A 19,641-nucleotide genomic window follows, 5' to 3' on the forward strand; every position below is an offset into this window, starting at 1 on the left:
AATATGGGCTTTTACAAATTTGCCAGTTCTGAAAACCAAAGCCAGGTCCGAAATAAGCGGCTACAGCTCTGGCTACCACTAGATTCCCGCATCATCATGCGTTAAAGTATAGGACCTCCTCAGCAACACCCTTAGCATTAGCCATAGCTGTTGTGGTTGCCCCCAAGACCGACTCCTTCAACAAGATCATTGAAATGCAGGTTGCAATTTCCCCCAGAAACTATTGACACAATTTGCCTATGAGCCAGAGAGTCTTATTTGTAATTCATCAACCACTCTGCCCTCCCAGCGGTAAAATCTTCCGCAAAGCACATCTTCCCGAAAATATCAACACTGTGCTCGGCCGAGTGGAGCACGACTGGGACTTAGGGACTTGTACATTGATGATCTCATAAATAATTAATGCAGTGTAATTATATGTTATATAGATCTTTTTCTTACCCCACCCGTCAGGCAAATTTATCTCTCGCCATCAAGAGCGAGTCTGGGTGATTTTTTTTTTTCCTCTTTTTTTTTTTTTTTTTCACCGCTCATCAGTCGAAACCACGAAATATCCACCAAGGAATTTGGCGCACCAAGCTGCTTGTCAATTGACACATTGAGCAGACAGGGTGGCATAGTAATGTGTGATTGCCGCGATGGCCGATGATGATAAAAACCCAATGAGAAGATGCCACAACACTGAGAGGTGATCTTGCCCAAGCCACTCCAGCTGACAAAATAATATTCCCCCTTCATTTTATATTTTAAAGTTACCAGACCCTTAACCAAGGTTTAAGCCAGGAAATGGTAACCGGGTAAACTTAAACCCCCAAAAAGAGTTGCTCAAGAAAGACTCTGCTAGGGTCGAACCATCGGGACACTAATTATTTTTTGCATTTATACCATCCTTTGGTGGTAAGCAGTTTGCAACAGTAAATTATATTTCCTCTAAAAAAATATCTGACACAAAAAAAAGGGTAGAAACAAAGTATGCAGAGCTAGCTACAACGAACAGCATGTCTATTTTGGTCTATCAGTCAGGTTTGTGCGTATCATTCATCCACACCCTCTTAAATATTCAAGATGAATATCAATTGCTTACTCCACAGCAACAGGTCATAGATATGCGTGACTCTTCTGATCTGATAAGATGTAGCAGGTAGTTTGTATCCGTAGCCCAATATCAGGCATAAGATTTGACAAATGTAAAAATTCCTGGAAAAATTAGTTATTCTAGACCCAGAACCTCCCAGATGTTACAATTCAGGAGGTTTACAGACTCTGCGCATCACCAGAGATGCAAAGCTCTGGACTTTTTATTCCTTTCTCCCTTTGGTGGCTGCTTTCTTCCATGAAAATCTAAAGGCTCCAGGAGATATTGGAGATCTGGACCCAGACCCAGAACCTCCCAGATAGTACAATTCAAAAGGTTTACAGAAACTGTGCGTCACCAGAAATACAAAGCTACACTCTCTTAATGTACAAAAGTGAACATTTCACTCTCTTGTCCGAGTGGTGTCGGTTTCTCTCTTGTGAGAGTGAAAGTCAATCTGTGTCTTTCTTTTTGAGTGAAATTGGAACGAACTTCACTCGTAATTGAGTTGAAAGTACCCGCCTTTCACTCTCTTAAAAGAGTTGTCCACCAAATGGCTCTTTGCAAGAGTGGTATGGTGGACAAAACAAGTGGTTTTTCACTCTTTTACATTAAGAGAGCAGGTTTGGACACCAGGCCTTGAAATAACCTACAGCACTAACAGTAATTGTCGTGGTGCCCTGTGCTTTTGCTGTGGTGCCCTTTGCAAAGATCCAGAATACACAAACTAAATTTATAGTCCTAAAAGAAGTGCTCTTACCAGAAAAAAATTCAAGGCATGGGACACAATGTGGACCATTCCTTTCTCCCTTTTGTGGACTGCTTTACTTCTTTCAAAATTTTGAAATTGCCCTGGTGCCCCGTGATTTTGCTGTTGTGCCCTTTTCAAAGATCCAATAAACAAAGTAAATTTTATAGTCCTGAAAGAAGTGCCCTTACCAGAGAAAAATTGCTGCGCCCCTTCAAGAACTAAATCCAAGGCATGGGACACAATGTTGACCATTCCCTTCTCCCTTTTGTGACTGCTTTACTTCTTTCATAAATTTGAAAACGCCCTGGGGCCCCGTGCTTTTGCTGTGGTGCCCTTTGCAAAGATCCAATACAAACTAAATTTTCCTCATTAGAAGTGCCCCTTATCAGAGGAAAATTGCTGTGTCCCTTTGAAAACTAAATCCAAGGCCTGGGAAACAATGTTGACTATTCCTTACTCACTTTGTGACTGCTTCACTTCTTTCACAATTTTGAAATTGCCCTGGTGGCCCGTGCTTTTGCTGTGGTGCCCTTTGCAAAGATCCAATACAAACTAAATTTTCCTCATAAGAAGTGCCCCTTATCAGAGGAAAATTGCTGTGTCCCTCTAAAAATTAAATTCAAGGCCTGGGACACAATGTGGACTATTCCTTTCTCCCTTTGTACTTTGACGGCTTTATTTCTTTTTAAAGGAAAATCAAACGGTTGTAGGAGATTTTGAAAACGAGAAAAAAAAAAAATACTTAAAAAATCTCACGCCTGAAATGCGACAGCCCTCAATGAGTGATACGCATGAGAGGTGTACATATAAAGTCCATTAGGAGAACAGTAATAATTTGATGAAATGGATTCTCTCAATTAAATATTGCTCATAAAATTGATTGATTTAGAGGACCACAATGGAAATAAGCTTATTTTAGCTTTTTTGTGTTATCCTCGACAATTCCTCAGATTCAAATGTCTTTTCCCTTGTATTTTATCTGTTTTTGTCCAATTGTTGTATTTTATAGAATTCTGTGGAGATTGTCTAATAAACAAACAAACAAACAAAAACAAAGATTACTGCTAATAATTGAAGGAAGGTAATGGGGGTACTTAACAACTAATTACATAAAAACCTGCAAGAGCTTTCGTAGCAACAACCTGTGCTTCATCGGATCGGATGAAGTTGTTGCTGCTACAAACGACAAAAGCTCATACAATGTAGTTTTTAATGTAATTAGTTAGTCTTTTAAGTGCTACCCCTCCTTGTTTTATCTATCAAACTAATAGGGATATCTCTATCATCATAATTGATAACTGCTCAAGAAAACTATGTTGATATAAAATATAATCCGGTAATAATCCATTAGGGAACTACTTAACTGGTTAAATTTTAACTAATTTAGAATTAAACCAAAAACAAATTGACAAGAGCAAGATTTAAACCAACGACCTCCAGAGCCATCTAGCTCTAATGTTTGCGGACTCACTATTTTCTCAATATCTATTCATAAAAAAATATATAATTATGGCTATCAACACTAGTGTCCTTGAGCAAGGCACTTTATCATAAATGCTTCCCTTCACCCAGGAGTACAAATGGGTACCGCAAAGAGTTGGGGAGTAACCTGCGATGGACTGGCATCCTGTCCAGGTGAGACAGAAATAATCTCATTTGTTTAATGCCAAGGAAAACGTATATAAACACTAGCCTAATGAGCCAAACTTGGCTCCAGATAGATTATACTTTGTTTATAATCCGTAACATTCTTGTATAATAGCAATGTGAGATTGCCCAGTTGTCATTGGTAATGAGTTTCCAAAAGGTCCACTTTGACACCAGAAATGTTTCAAAAAGTGTTCTTTTCAATGATAACATAGCAGGCTAGATACTTCACGGAGACAACAAAGGCGGTTGCCTCCATGCCCCTTAGTCATTGCCTTGGTGCCTTTGAAGTACTGAAGTAGAAATTTACAATTTCCTCATAGGGTGCCTTTTTTCAAGGAGAAATCGCCTTGGTGCCCTTGCCCTTTAAAAAAAAACAATGCATACAGGCCTGCATGGAGATACTGAAAAGCAGAGCCTTGTAGATCCTATCCTACCTTTAACGGGACAGTTCTCCCCCCAAGTTTCACACCTGTAAGGGTGCAAGCCGTCGGGCTTAAAGCCTCTAATATTGAACAACCCATCAAGAGTTTCCCTGCAATATTCCGCTCACAGAATGCATGCACGTCTTATTAGGCCCAATGTGTGCAATTTCTTCAACATCAGAAATGTTTCAAAAGTTTTTAACAAATGATAACTTAGATCGTTCCTACCTTTAAAGGGACAGTTCTACCCCCAAGTTTCACACCTGTAAGGGTGACAAGCCATCAGGCATGAAGCCTCTAATATTGAACAACCCATCAAGAGTTTCCCTGCAATATTCCGCTCACAGACGGCATGCCATCTTATTAGGCCCAATGTGTGCAATTTCTTCAACATCAGAAATGTTTCAAAAGTTGTTAAACGATAATTTAGATCGTTCCTACCTTTAAAGGACAATCTACCAAACAATTTCACACCTGTAAGGGTGACGAGCCATCAGGCATGAAGCCTCTAATATCGAACAACCCATCAAGAGTTTCCCTGCAATATTCCGCTCACAGACGGCATGCCATCTTATTAGGCCCAATGTGTGCAATTTCTTCAACATCAGAAATGTTTCAAAAGTTGTTAAACGATAACTTAGATCGTTCCTACCTTTAAAGGACAATCTACCAAACAATTTCACACCTGTAAGGGTGACAGGCCATCAGGCATACAGCCTCCAATATTGAACAACCCATCAAGAGTTTCCCTGCAATATACTGCTCACACAACACGCACGTCTGATTATGTGTGCAATTGGCCCACAGGCATCCTTTCAACATCTCAAGAAGACGGGTAAACGAACGCGTAAGCACTGAATTCATAGTCCATGTCTTGAGAAAGGGGGGGGGGGGGTATATGTGGCAATATCTGGAACACAGGGGTATCAGGTTGCAAAACGTATACCGTCACCCCTCCCATGTTATTCAGACACCTCCAATGTTGTCATACATGCAAACCAAAATTCAGACTTGTACCTGCAGGGTGGAAAGCGTCTATGATAATGAGTCAGTGTTTCTGGTAAACGGGTCAAACGCAAGACATGGTTTAGCATGGAGGAGGGAAATACAAGTCTCCAATTTGGGGGTGATGCATTTTACGTTCCACTCAGTCGTCATTCACTAAAAAGGTATATTACAAGCATGATCGTCACAGAGGCAACGTAGACCATCGCCTCCATGCCCACTAGTCATTGCCTTCAAGCCCTTGAAACGCTACGGTAGAAAATTTACAATTTCCTCATAGGATGCCCTTTACCGAGGAGACAATTGCCTTGGTGCACTTGCCCTTTCAAAACAAAGCATACCTGGCTAATTATAATTGGAGATTTTATTAGTGTAAAGTTGACAAGGATTATGTTCGGTAGGAGTCAGCTAGCGGGCAGTGGGTTTGTGAGCAACTGATCATGATTGTTGTTGAGCTCCTTATGTGACGGATACGGAAGTTGTACGAGCTTGGATCGTCTTGAAGGGGGTCTCTCCTGGGCCCTACTTACTTATCCAAACAGTTATCACAGCAATGTCTTCAATCAATACACTATGTTAGCGCCTGTAATGCTTAGGAATTAGCCTGAGAGAGTTATTAACACTAGCCCAAGGTACACTGTCTAGTAATAACAACTATGGGCAAGTAAACACCACTTCTAAACTTGCCTTGTTTTAGGCTACTAAAAGCTATGCAACCAATATGTTAACAATGGTCATATTCAAACAAACTTTGGAAACGGTTGATGTACAGTATACAATTGTTGCACGCTGTGACAGGGTCCATGGCGTGTTGTACACACGAGGGGGGAAATGGCACCCGAGGACCCCATTCAAAGTGTGCAACAATTGTTTTGTTATACCTTGGTAACATAAATATTCCGCTTCTCGAAGTTCAGTTGTTATCTTCAAACATTATTGCGACGGAGTATTCATTGTTTAATAAGCAGACGAACAAGAAACAATTCCTGACTGTTCCCGCGGGTGTTTCGTACACAGCGCTGGAAATCGACCAACTCTGGGAACGATCAAGGTGATGTACACCGGTGTACATCACTTTTCATGTTACCCAACTCCCGAGCCATGTAACATGCATTTTTTTTTGCACGTCACCTGATTGGTTCTCGACCAATCAAACTTCACAGTTTGTTACCGATGTATAACAAGGATTTTTGACACTTAAGTAGTATTGCTGTGTCCTTTGAATGGGGCGTAAAGCCGTAGGTCCCGTGTGTTGTGTAATGCACGTAAAAGAATCCAGTGCACTTATTGTAAAGAAAAGGGGCTTACCCTGGTGTCCTGGTTGAATGGGCTGCATATTGCGCCCAGAGCACCTTGTAAACCATTACATGGGGCTATAAAGGAATAGGTCTCTTACTTCCAAATAAAAGCTTCACATACCTTGCAGAACAAAATATTGAGCGCTTTGATACGCCCCTAGGGGTGTGATAAAGCGCTACATATGTTAACAACCTATTAATATTGATATAATTGTACTTACTGTACACTGTAGGTCTTCCAGTGATTCTTCCACAGTGTCCTATCACTGACTTGCACACTGTGATGAGTGCTCTTACTCGAGTAGGTCATGAAGACGATGGAGATCATAGACACCACGCCGAAGACGCAAATGAAGATGTAGGTGCGCATAAGTATCCCCATCGTGACACCCTGCAGAAGAAATATAATAAATAAAGGTTACATGCAGGGCCCAATTTCATAAAGCCTGTAAGCACAAAATCTTGCTAAGCACAGAAAAATGCTGCTTAAAGATGATTGAGATCAAAGACACCGCGCCAAAGAGGCAAATGAAGATGAAGGTGTGCAACAGTATCCCCATCGTGACACCCTAAAGAAAATAAACGGCAGAAATGAAGAGAAAAAGGTTACATGCAGATTGGATTAGAATCATTCCTAGGTTCTTCCCAAAACTGTGGGTAAAGTTGAACCAAAGTTTGGCCAGGGCACACTGAACTGAAATGAAGTACAGAATGTTTGTCTTTGGTTTCAAAAGCCTAACTGTGCCCTATATTTAACGGCAGAATCAGTCAGTCTTTTGACGATGACTAGAGCAAGCTAGTTGAAACGTTGAGACCAACCCAAGAACTGACTCCACGGTAGTACAGTTAATTACGATCCTATAAGCTAAAGTAGTAGTCCCAGCCTATTTCTTTACCATCCGCCCAGGTAATAGTTAATAAGCAGGACAGTTCTTTTCAGAACTGAGAAGTCTCCCGATCACCTGAACAATCTACTCCGCGGTAGTAGAATTAGGCAAGACAGTTCTCTAAGAACAAACTCTACCTGGCAAGTAGATACACACATGGTAATACCACAAACCAAATATATATTGATACCTCACCATGCAATGCCTCAAATCCTATATGTGCCCTATATTGTTTGCATGCCCTATTTATTATCCTTGTACACTGAGAAAATGAATTCTATGTTAGGTAGGATTTGAAAGTTTTCATGGTGGCCCCGGGAGTATAATCAGGTAAGGTTTGCCCCTAGCACCATTTAAAAAAAAATTTGGGGTAGAAGAGAACCAGTGGTTGACAACTCAAGAAAACTGATCAGAGCATACTAATCAAAACGTTGAATTGTCAACCAATGGTTCTTTTTAGAACCAGATGGTTCTTTTTAGAACCAACACTAATCAAAGGAGATTTACACATGGTGCCACCGAAAACCTCATACAGTATCAAGACAAATTTGACTAAAAACATATTTTTTTAGTCTGAGAGCTCGTCATCCAAAAGGTAACCACTTCCTAACTAACGAAAAGTGTCTCATATTCAATCTCTGCCAATTTGGTGCACATTCTCAGCCATGGTCCAGTGCCCGTGGCATTTATAAATATCTTTAGAAAACACCTACATGTACACAGGTCAAAATTTGAACTAAGCTCTTGGGTTTGACAAAGACCAAGGTTGCACTGTGGTGGACTAACAACACCCTCTCACAACTAAGCAATTATTTGAGAACATGAAGTAGTGTTTACAAAACGTTGAAAGGAAAGTACAAATTACGGGGTCAGGTCCAACACAGCCAGGCATGTCCCTGGGGGATTTCCCTTTTCTAGGCTCGATGCTGGACGATGGATAAGGTCTGCCCTTAACTTTTCCAGTGACTAGCCCGGCCAGCAGGATCAGTCAGCTTGGCACTTCACTAGTACATGTATGTCAGCTTTTTCACATGGTTCATACCTTATAATCAAGAGGATTGCTTTTAACATTGAACTAGCCAGCCAAACCATTTGGAGTGAATGTTGACTATTTTTTATGTGTGTTGTTACTGCCTTCGAGAAAGCCTCTGCTATGGTTGAAATATCAGACAATTTACTACTTTTTGCACAAAGGTCCTTCTGTTGGTAAGCATTTTGCAACAGGTATTTCTGTTTGTCTTATACATGTTATATGAAAAGAGACAAACCTCTGAAAAATTTACACTATTTCAGATAACTTTATTCCCTCTTTATCTTCAATAAACATCAGCTGATCACAGCACAGTCATTCTGTGATCCAAAAATAATGTAGTTCAGCCATGGAGGTAGTAATTCTACCTCCATGGTTTGCATAGCTTCCAAGATCCGGTTGTTCCTGATTATCAGTGGGACCTGATCCAACAACACATTATTTAATAGACCAAGGCTGTAAAAGGCTGTGATACAATGTTGTATTGAGCACACTTATACAAAAGGTATTGCGTAGAGCTTACAAAATGTTCATGTTTTGCTTACTATCGAATTGAAAGCTGTTGTAGGCTTTATTGCCTTTTAATTTCAAGAGAGATACCAACGTACCCTTTAAATTAAACAATCTCATTATTCTTGCAAATCCTGTATTAATACCTTTAATACATCAACAGATGGTGCTGCATCCTTCTAGGGAATAAGGGATCATGTGTGATTGTGTGAACAAAGTGCAGGTAAGCATTGTTGACCCACATATCATAAGCCCCTTTCGCACGACAGCAATTTAGCAGGGGTCCCTTGCTTAATTTGAACACTTAGCCTCTTTTGCATGAGGGCAATTCAGCAATGGTCCCTTGCTAAATTGTAGCATGGTTGTAAAATTGTACAAAATATACCTACATGTATGTGTGAAAAGAAAAACAATTTTGGGACCCCATGTGAAAAGCACTTTAGGTTGTACAATTTTACAAGGTGCATTTCACGGGAAAGGACAACAATGTTTGCCGTGCACAGCGAGGAAAGAGAAGTGGAGCGAGAGATCGTGATAGTTGAGTGATAGGTACATAACAATGTCTTGCACCAAGACTATGTTCAAAGTAGCCTACATGAACAATATGGCAACAACACAGCTTGGTCTCCTTCACCACTAGTCAGCTGGCCACATGCCAGAGCAGCTGTGGATTAACCTACAAATCCAAATCAAATGCTACAAAGTTTGTTGAGGCACTGGACACATTTGGTAATATTGTCAAAGACCAGTTTTCTCACTTGGCATATCCCAACATGCATAAAATAACAGATCTGTGATTTTTTTTTACTCAATTGGTCATTTAAGTTGCAAGAGATTAGTGGAAGAAAAAAACTTTGTTGCACAAATTTGTGTGTATTCAGATGCCTAAAAAATATTGGAAGACTTCAGACCTGAAGCATTTTAATATTTGTGTAAGACATTACCTCTTTCTCAAAAACTCGGTTATCAAAACCTATGCTGGTCGCCTTATTTTCTTGCTAACATGTGAAATACGTTTAAACTTTTGCAGTTTTGTTCTGCTGCAGTAAGCATGTGCTTACCATTAAGCAGCGCTATGAAACTGGACCCAGGTCATGTTCTCCTTAGGCCAATGAGGGTAAGATCATAGGACCAATTTACCATGTCACATGTACAGTGTGTGACCATGGTGTGACTTATGTATCTTGCTCACTTCTGCTAAGCAGTGAACAATATTTTCTGCTTTAGCACCTCTACGTAATTTGGCCCTGGAGTTTACTGAGCATTAAGATCTGGATTGTACTAAAAACTAGGATTATACTGTACAGAAGTGCCATACAGGGGTCAACAATGTTTATAGACTAGAAGGCCTACAGCTTCAATGCTTTGTGTGTCACACTGAACGGGGACGGACAGATGTATGTGCAGAGTAGGGAACAAATTACAGCACTACACAGCACTGCATCTCTTCCGTACTGTGACTTCTTATTATATTAGTCGAAAGGTGTTATCTTGGGAGCTCGCTTGGTATGGATTTCAGATATTGATTTGATTTGACGGACATGGTTTGCCTTTTGGCACAGTTTGGCTACAATAAACTTAATTATTACATGAATGTGGTGGGGTTACTAATTTACTATCACTATCAGAAGACCCTCCTCCAACTCATAGTTATTTGAAACCACAAGTTTTATACCGGGGAAAAAGTACAATATTTATGCTTTTCAGAAGAAGAACAAAAAGGTTCACAGATTTACAAATAACTTACAGGGTTTACGGAAGGTAATGGTAAAAGACTTCTCTTGAAATATTATTCCATGAAATGCTTTACTTTTTTGAGAAAACATTAAAACAATTATCAATTCTCGACATCCAGAATTACGGATTATAGTAAACACATGTCATGACATGGCGAAACGTGCTGAAAGGTGGAAAATGGTCCCTCAGCAGTAGGAGAAAATCCATAGGCCTTTGTGTACTGTGTGATTGATTGTAAAAATCAATTCTGTTGGCATAACAAGGAGTCAATGTTTTTGGTGTAACACTGAGTGTAGGTCCTACCACTAGCTAGTGTAGGTCCTACCACTAGCTAGTGTAGGTCCTACCACTAGCTAGTGTAGGTCCTACCACTAGCTAGTGTAGGTCCTACCACTAGCTAGTGTAGGTCCTACCACTAGCTAGTGTAGGTCCTACCACTAGCGGTAATGATATTTAGCTGCAATAAGTAGAAAAATTTAATACTTGTATGAGGGCTGACTGACCTACCTTAGCCTCACTAGATTTTTCAGGCGATTAAATGATAGTTTTACTGATTATTCTGAGGGCCAGATATCAGAAATCTGGGTTAAGTATTATAGTAGGAGAGTATATCATGCCTGCCGTTAGAATTTAGAAACTCCCTGGTGGAAGTGCAACCCCCCCCCCCCCAACACTTATGTTCGTAAGCAGTTCTATGACATTGGGCCGAGTATATTATTATTAGTATGCAAGAGCGTCGTGCAATTTATTCACGGAATGTGTCTTTAATTGGCTAGATAATAGTTTCAATAATTTATTTCATCTGTCCGCCATGGTTGACGTTTAAGAATTGCTTTTACCACTCATGGGACCAACCTAGCATTGTTATGCAGGCAGGGTGCCAGCATATTTGTACATTGCATCACTTACCAGCGTAAGGATTACATTTGGCCATGATTTGACAGGCTTGTTAAGACAACCTATTAATTCAGCTAGGTATCAAACCATACACGATTAAATTATCTTCTCTCAGACGTGAATATTATACCTAGCAGAGTCAATAGTCTTTAATTTGTTACAATTTTTAAATAATGTTTTTTAAAAGAGTGTATTAATGTAATAATTGCTGATATTTTATTGTTTGTTCTAAATGTTCCTCTTTTCCAAGGGGATTGTTCTTTTGGATAGTGATTGAGTTCTCTTTTGGGGGACCCCTAGACTGCTGTTTTGGGGTCCCCCTCCCCCATTTTCTTGGTCTGTCATAATTCTTGTTCCGATTGATATTCTAATGGTGAAGTGGAGGCAGGGAGAGAAGAGGAGAGGAGAGGAGGGGCATCTATAAAACCGTACGGTCTGATGGTTTGATGACCCATTTGTGGACAGAGGATCATTAAACCAAAATGAACTCAAATCAAACAGGGGTGATTTAAAGGAGTGTTTGGTTGTATTCACCAACTGGTTGCGGAGACAATGTGACTTTACAAACTCTAGCCCCAGAAGGGGAGGGGGGAGGGTTTTCTAAGTATGTTTTGTAAGAGGGTTCAGTTTTTACATTACTGATTGATAATGCACATGTGTACACATTGTATGACCTTTTGTTCAGCAGCGAATCCCCAGTGAAACATTATCTTATCCGCTCAATCTTAATCCACAAGTATTAACATTAAACTGTTCAATGTAGTAGGCCTACATATGTTTTTTTATTACGGAAAGACTAGCTTGTTTCACTGCTGTCGTTGAACACATAATATTAGTCATCTTCCTGTGTATGTGAGGGCTAGAAGATTAATGGACAGAGTGTACTGTGAAACGACCAAAACACAACAATGTAATTTAACGTAACCAATCATTGGTACAGTGATTGATGAAGGTTTTCCAATCCATCAAGAAACATGTGTGATTTATCTCCATAAAACTAATCTAAAAACACGGACCGGATTTGAAGAATGTGACGACTACTGAAAATTCCTTATTCTAGACACAGACACACCAAGATGTTAAAGTTCAGGGCCATATTTAAAGCACAAAAAGTAACTAAGCCAAACAAAAACATGCTTACCAGAAGAAGGTTACCAGTAAAAAATAGCATGCCCTATCATTCAATTTGTGACTGGTATCCTGCTTACTTTTACTGGGCAAAATATTTGTAAGCGCTATCTTCTGCTTTAAAAGCAGCCCTATGAAATTGAGCCGTTGAGGTTTACAGACTTTGCGCATCACCAGAAATACAAAACTACAGGTCTGGACGCAATGCGGACAGTTTCTCAACCCCTTTTGGTGACTGTACCGGTACGTGTTCGAGATAAATTTATAAGGCTACAGGCAAGGTAAAACGAAGTTGTGCAACCACCAGAAAGACAAAACTACTGGTTTGGAATACGATGTGGACAATTTCTCAAGAACAAAATAAAAATTCTTAAAAATTTAAAGGATCCAGGGGTCGATTTCACAAAGAGTTAGGACTTGTCCTAACTTAGGACTAGTCCTAAGAGATACAAAAAACGCAATGGCTAGTCCTAAGTTAGGACATAGAGCTAGGACCCTAGCTCTATGGTTAGGACTAGTAACTCGTCCTAACTCGAGATAAGACTAGTCCCAACTCTTTGTGAAATCCAACCCAGGCCATGTAAAGAAAATCCTGCAATCCGAGAAAAAAACATAAGAAATCACAACCTAGTGCCAGTGCACCAGTGTTCCTCGAATAGAAACTGAATTGAATTGAACATACTTTGCTTGACATCTTTGACAGACAACCCTAACAATACATGAAAGAACAATAGTTTTTGACACACTCATTGACCAATACATAATAGTTTGCACGCAGTGTTGGGTCCATGGTGTTCAGGCCTTGAACTTCACTCTTGAAGGGGTACAGCTTTTTTCCTCTAGTAACAAGCACCTCTATGGGGAAAACATGAACTTGTATTGGAATTTTGCAAAGGGAACCACAGCAATAAAAAGCACATGGCACCGTGATAACCGATGCTATGGGTAATTTTAGGCCTGGATGTGTTGTACATCTGCGGATCAGGGCAAAATGTCCTATCCCAAGGCAAAGCAGAAGGTGCCATTTGCCCCACGAAACAAAACATACCGTGTACAAAACCCAACATACGTACCGTATACACTTAACATTGTAATTTTAAAAGATTTATAAGGTAGGGTATAGATTATTGTTATACCTTGGTAACAAACTGTGAAGTTTGATTGGTCGAGAACCAATCACGTGCCGTGCAACAAATACGCATACAAAAAAATGTACATGTACCATGGCTGAGTGATGTTCACCGGTGTACATTACCTTGATCGTTCCCACCGTTGGTCGATTTCCAGTGTTTAGTACGAAACAACCGCGGGTTCGAGGAAATAGTAAAAAATTGTTTTAAACTACATGTATGTAATATAATGTTTGAGGATGACCACAGAACTTCGAGAAGAGGAATAATAATGTTACCTAGAGGTATAACAAATCAATTGTTGCAAGCTGTGACTGGGGTATACGGGTTTGTACACCCTTGGCTTCGCCTCGGGTGCCATTTCCCCCCTCGGGTGTACAAAACGCCATGGACCCCGTCACAGCGTGCAACAATCGTATATTGGGTTTTTTTCCGTCAACATAACACTGTTTAATAGGCCAATAAAAATATAAGATTTAACTTTTAAAAGTCACCTGAGGAAACTTCAGCTGAATGCAGACACTGTCTACTAAAGAATTACAAAGACTAAACCACAATAATGAAGATGACAACATTTCGGACCAAAAAAAAAACTTGATAAAAATACTCTCCCTCCAACTAAAATTCTCAAAATTAACCTAATCCTAATTTAAATTAACAAAAGTAATTTGTTAATCTTGGTCAATAAAGATATGTACCTACACTAAGGCGCTATGTTTAGGTTCCCTGCATGTAATCCTTAAAAAAAGGTCCAAAGGTCGGCTAGTATCATAATAAACCGGGTAAGCAGACATTATTCAGAATTTATCAAGCTTACCGTTACATAATAGGACTTGTACCAGCTGGTACACAATAGTGTATCGTACCATTGATCATACACACATAGGTGTCTGGTTAAATAAGTCATGCAATTCTTGTTAATGCTGATTACAAGTGTAAATATTAGACCGTTTAGATAAAGGTACAAATGTTGCTAATTGTGAAATAGTGCTTTTGAGCGTTTCAATATTTTCTTGTCCTTTTAAAATTGTTGGGGTTTGTATTTTCTTTTGTCTTCAATTTGTTCTTGAACACTGTACCTTGGTACCTTTGACATTTTTATTGACTTTTGCTATGCAAAAGTGCTGAAAAAATCATTCCCTGCCAGCCTACCGAACTGAATTTGTAATGAATTGGACCATTAAACAAAAGAGCCTGAGTGACCTTCGATGAGCATTTCCTTTGTCAAACAGTGCACTGCACTTATTAGAAAAACAGGATACCTGTAAATGTGTGCACAGTATTATTTTTATGTAGTACTTCAGGGAACGATTTTGTCAAAGAATTTTCCAGAGCAATAAATTAGACTGAACGTTTATTTTGTGCACACTGATTGCTAATAATATTAAGTAGCAAATTGTGATTTTAGAGTGGCAACGGAATTGTTTTGTGATAGCATTTTTCTATGCTATAAAAGGGAAATCGTTCACTGCACAGACATGAATGAAACCTTACAATAATAATAATAATAATAATAATAATAATAATAAGACTTGTAATGCGCACATATCCACCCTGCTGGGTGTTCAATGGACTCGGTGCATGTGAGACTGAATCTCTTATAATACGCAAGAATTCAAAAGAATCTTTCCATATGTGGATATACTGTCCCCAATGTGGGGATGCCTGAATGTACAGAATGTAACATTTAACAGGTTTACAGACTCATGCCTCGGCGCCCTTGCCCTTTCAAAAACGAAGCATTCATGCAATATGTTGCTCACAATAACAAATAAGGATGAAAACAGGTTACGTGTAGGCCTAAAGACAACACATTTATTTGAAATTCGACTGTGAGTTGAACTTCAAATGTTGACCAACATAATAAAGCAATCCCTGCGTGTCCAGTGAAGCATGCAGCGTTGTTCATTGTTAAAAAACACACAATAGGTCTATTGTCCGAGAAAACAATAGCTTGCTTTTCAGGACGTTGGGAGAAAAAATTCAATCTAACTTGATGATTTTTTTTGGTTAAATTGTGTAATGCCAAGGTCATTTGTTTGCTTTTATTAGTCCCTAAATAAAGCAGGAAACATAGCAAATCTTTTTGCATGGTGGATGTTGGCTTAAAAGCGAGACCCTTCGCTCTCTCTATCTGCATGCACAGTTTGAATGAACCAAACCACAAAAAGGCAATATGAAAGCCTTCTTTCCAGTAGTCAACCTCTCCGTACTACCACAGTGAAACATCAATATGGGTATTCATCTCATCACAAAAGGGCTCAAATCACAGGATTGCAACTGGCAAGGTTCACTTAAATGCAGCATACATGGTTTCATTTTAAACAGAAATATGATAATAGTAATACACAACCAATGAAGGGTGCGCTTTCAAATTTGAAAAGAAATATTTTAATTAGTTTTTGTATGATGTTACTTTGCCTTTATATTTAAGACTTTGACCTCTAACCTCTAAGGTAAAGCTACCTCAAACCTCTAAAATACTGAATCTACCCTCTCAGGTACTTCATCTCTGGTACTATCTCTAATCTCTCTGCTAGTACTACCTCTAACCTACTACCTTTAACCTTTTTTCCATCTATTGAACATACATGTAACCTCTCAGGTATATTAGTACTGCTGTATGTAACCTTTTGGGTACTACATCCAGCCTCTCAGGTGCTACATCCAACCTCTGAGGTACTACAAGCACATGTACCTCTAAAAAAATAATCTACTACTAGTACACGGTACTATCTCCAAGTTACCTCTCATAAATATGACAATCAAAGTGTGACAGGTAGCCTAGCTTAAGTACAACATTTGTATGGATACACTCTTTTTCATCAAAGGAAAAGCAAATTTACAATGTCTGCTGCCGGAGTTCTGTCAAATACAACTTGCAAACTCACAGATTTCACGGCTATTACTTTTAGTTTTGAAGTTTCTATCTTCCGCCACTTACATCAAGGTTTTGTAAAATAGATCAGTTTAATTTAATGAAGGAATTATAATGTACACCTTATAAAAATCACCATTGAAGGTCAAAACTAAGTAAATATTTAAAGGTCAGTCCTGGTAAAGAGTGAAGGGAAACAAATATTTGAAATAAACTTGTATCAAGCCAAGACTTCTGAGCTCCTTAATTAAAAACAAACACAACATCGGCATCAAATATTGATTTAGACCAGCTTGTGCCTGAAAAAAATATCTCCGTCTCTAATGAGTTAATTAATTAATTCTGATAATAATGAACTACTGGTAAATAAAAGTATGAACCTGGTAAAAAAGAAAAGACCAAATTGTGGTGAACAAAATATTTAGTAATCTTTCATTGGCTGACATCCCTATTACAAATGGAAAAACATTGGAACACTGTGTTGAATTATTTATTTTCAAAAACCTTAATTAGCCCAGGGGTTGCGTGTCCCAAATTTTTCAAATTTTCCCAACTTTCAAAACAGCAGAAATGTAAAATTCCAAATTAGAAAGACTTGCCAAATGCCAACAGTTCAAAAACTTACCCAGTACTTCCTCCACCAGTGTGAAAGAAAAGGCAGGCCAGGTTGATTTGATTGTTTCCACGATTCAAACAAAAACCCTCTTGAAAACACTTCAAACTATGGCGAGACAAAAAGCAGACCACAACTATAAAACAGTGAGTGCTCCCAAGCCAAGTATGCCCCATGCCCATTCATTGAGGTCTTCTGCCAAAGGATGCACAGTGCAGGTGACACTGTGTTGTTCTCAGACTAACTCAAACAAACCTCAATTGTATTTCACATTGTTACCAAACATTGTTGTTTAATTCGTCCAAAACACAGCATTCCAAAACATCAGTAGCTCTAACAAGTGACATTGGATGCACACACACACAAGGTCCGGGTTCTGCTGCTGCCTAGTGTATGCACAATTTGCTACTTTACTTGCCTGATAAAAAACACTCGCGCTGTCAGCACGATAAAGTTGTGCGGTTTGCATGCATATCCCTTCCCGTATACTTTGTGAGAAACACAACACTACACTACCGGATTCACACTACCATTCAACACTAACCTGTCCAAGGGAAAAGACCCCTCAAGAAGAACTAAACACTCACGACGACGTCGGTTGTTCGGAAGGTTTAAGTGGGAAGACAAAGACGTTCTGTACCCGTGTAGAGTTCAAGAACGCCACGACGACAACAGGAAAAGTCCGCGGACATTTTGACTTCGTCCGCCGATTGAAAAGATTATAAAGAAACTGATTTCTTTCGCAGTCAGTGACATTGAGCCTCATTGGCTTAGCGTTGAGGGAGGTATGGCACCAGACTGATTAGCGTTGTCTTAGATAGCAATCTCAAGACACCAGGCTCAACTCCTACTGACAATAATAATACTGAACTATCTTCAATTCAAGATGCATTGCAAGATTAGGTTTGTCTATAAGTTTTGGGGATGTTCAACTAATATTTGAAAGAAAATAGTGGGTTTAACAAACTGATCAATAGCTTAAATAAAAAATACTGTAAAAGAGTGTCGACCAATCATATCTGACTGCTCCATGGGATAACACAATTCTTCAGGAATGTCTTGCTTTTTCTCTTCCTTGCTCTATGGTAAATCAAAGATGCGGTAGCGGTTGACTCATCGTAATATTATTTCAAAGATAGTTTGCTTTTGGCAAAATTAATTTAAAAAGTTGCTCGTGCTTCGTTAGGCCAACTTTTGTTTCTTCCATTACATTGTTTTGGGCACTCGGTTTGAGAGAACTCAGTGTTTTAATTTTGTGATAAAAATTCCCCCACCCCGCCAACAAAAACGCTTATCTTGGGGATGGGTCATCATGTTTTAACATTTATTCATGACATAAGAAGTACTTCCCTCCAAAGATAATTATAAGGACCTATAATAGGCATTAAGTAATCTGTAAAAAGAGGCTGGTTTCGGAAGAAAACAATTACTTTCAGCATTCTAACACGTCCCCCCCCCCCCTACCTTCCAACCATATCGTTTTAGTGGCCGGGTTTCTTGTTTGGTTATTTTGTTAAAAACTAGAAGATCCGGAAATTCATGGTGTAATAACCAATAACTTCAAGACCGTGTCACGCAAGTTAGGGGCGCAGCCAACTGTAAAATTGAAAATTGTTAAAACTTGCATTAAATAAGACAAAGTCCCTTTGACTCTACAGACGGAAGAGGGCGCTAAACTGTTTGAAGGTCTGGTGTTCGAAAGAAAAATAAAAACATTTAATGCCCCGCTCTTCATTTTTGGTATAAAGTGCATGGCGAAACAAAATTTGAGGGTGTTTTTTTTGTCACACAATTTCGAGATTACCCCCAAGCACCACAGAGAGATGGGCGAGAACCCCAACTTCACCCACCTCCCCCCCCAAAAAAAAAAAAAAAATAAAATAAAAAAAAAAAATGAAAAAATGTAAAAACTCAAATGATTGGAAAATACAGCAGTAATGGGTGGAAACATCGCCCAAGGGGAGTCTCAGGGATAATGATAAGTCTGTTTGGGAAAAAGCACATTTTAAAACAATCTGCATGCAGTTTAGTAGTCAGAAATGATTTGATAGATTTTCAAGATAAGAGGCTAAGGGACTTTTTTGTTAAATTTGCATCGGGGGGATAAAGAATACTTACTATTTTTTTCCCCAAAACAACATTTTGTTAGTACTTTTGAATCAGCACTGTAGGGCCCTTTTCGAAACGACCAGGCCTGGAAACGACGGCTTCGGCTTTGGATTCGGCTTGAGGCTCCGTTTTTTTCGCATGAAGCCCTGGGCGCGTACCCAAAGCTCGCGCAATATTTCCAAACAACCGGCGGGGCCAAGCTAGCCTGAGCCGAATCTAAAGCCAAATCCAGTCGTTTCGAAAAGGGCCTGAGATTGCCGAGCACTAAAGTGCTTCCCTCTCGTGACATTTTGCACATCCTATTATTAATCGGCTAGGAGTTTCATGAGGCTTCTTGTACTTGCATTTCCCAATTTCCGCCGAAATTGTAAAGCTTTGTTTCTGTCTGAACGAATTTTGACTGATGATGCTGTGTGATAACGAAAAACCTTCAAAAATAGTCATGCATCTAAAATAAAATCCATAAAAAGTTGAAAAGAAAAAGTGTGACAAATCCGGCTCGAGACTCCATCCAGTCAAAA

The 19,641-nt window shown here is 39.3% G+C and overlaps 1 protein-coding gene across 1 annotated transcript in view; it reads right to left on the bottom strand.

Moving 5' to 3' along the window:
- Positions 1-17,709, bottom strand: part of LOC117291872 — a 29,711-nt gene extending 12,002 nt beyond the window's left edge. Inside the window, exons 1-2 of the mRNA XM_033773814.1 lie at positions 17,556-17,709; positions 6,423-6,592 (exon numbers count right to left, since the gene is read on the bottom strand). Coding sequence (XP_033629705.1) covers positions 6,423-6,583 — 161 coding nt within the window. The 5' untranslated portion in view covers positions 6,584-6,592; positions 17,556-17,709. The remainder of the gene's footprint in view (positions 1-6,422; positions 6,593-17,555) is intronic.
- Positions 17,710-19,641: the final 1,932 nt, after the last annotated feature.

The sequence above is a fragment of the Asterias rubens genome, chromosome 6 (assembly GCF_902459465.1).
Source record: "Asterias rubens chromosome 6, eAstRub1.3, whole genome shotgun sequence".
Lineage (NCBI taxonomy): Eukaryota > Metazoa > Echinodermata > Asteroidea > Forcipulatida > Asteriidae > Asterias > Asterias rubens.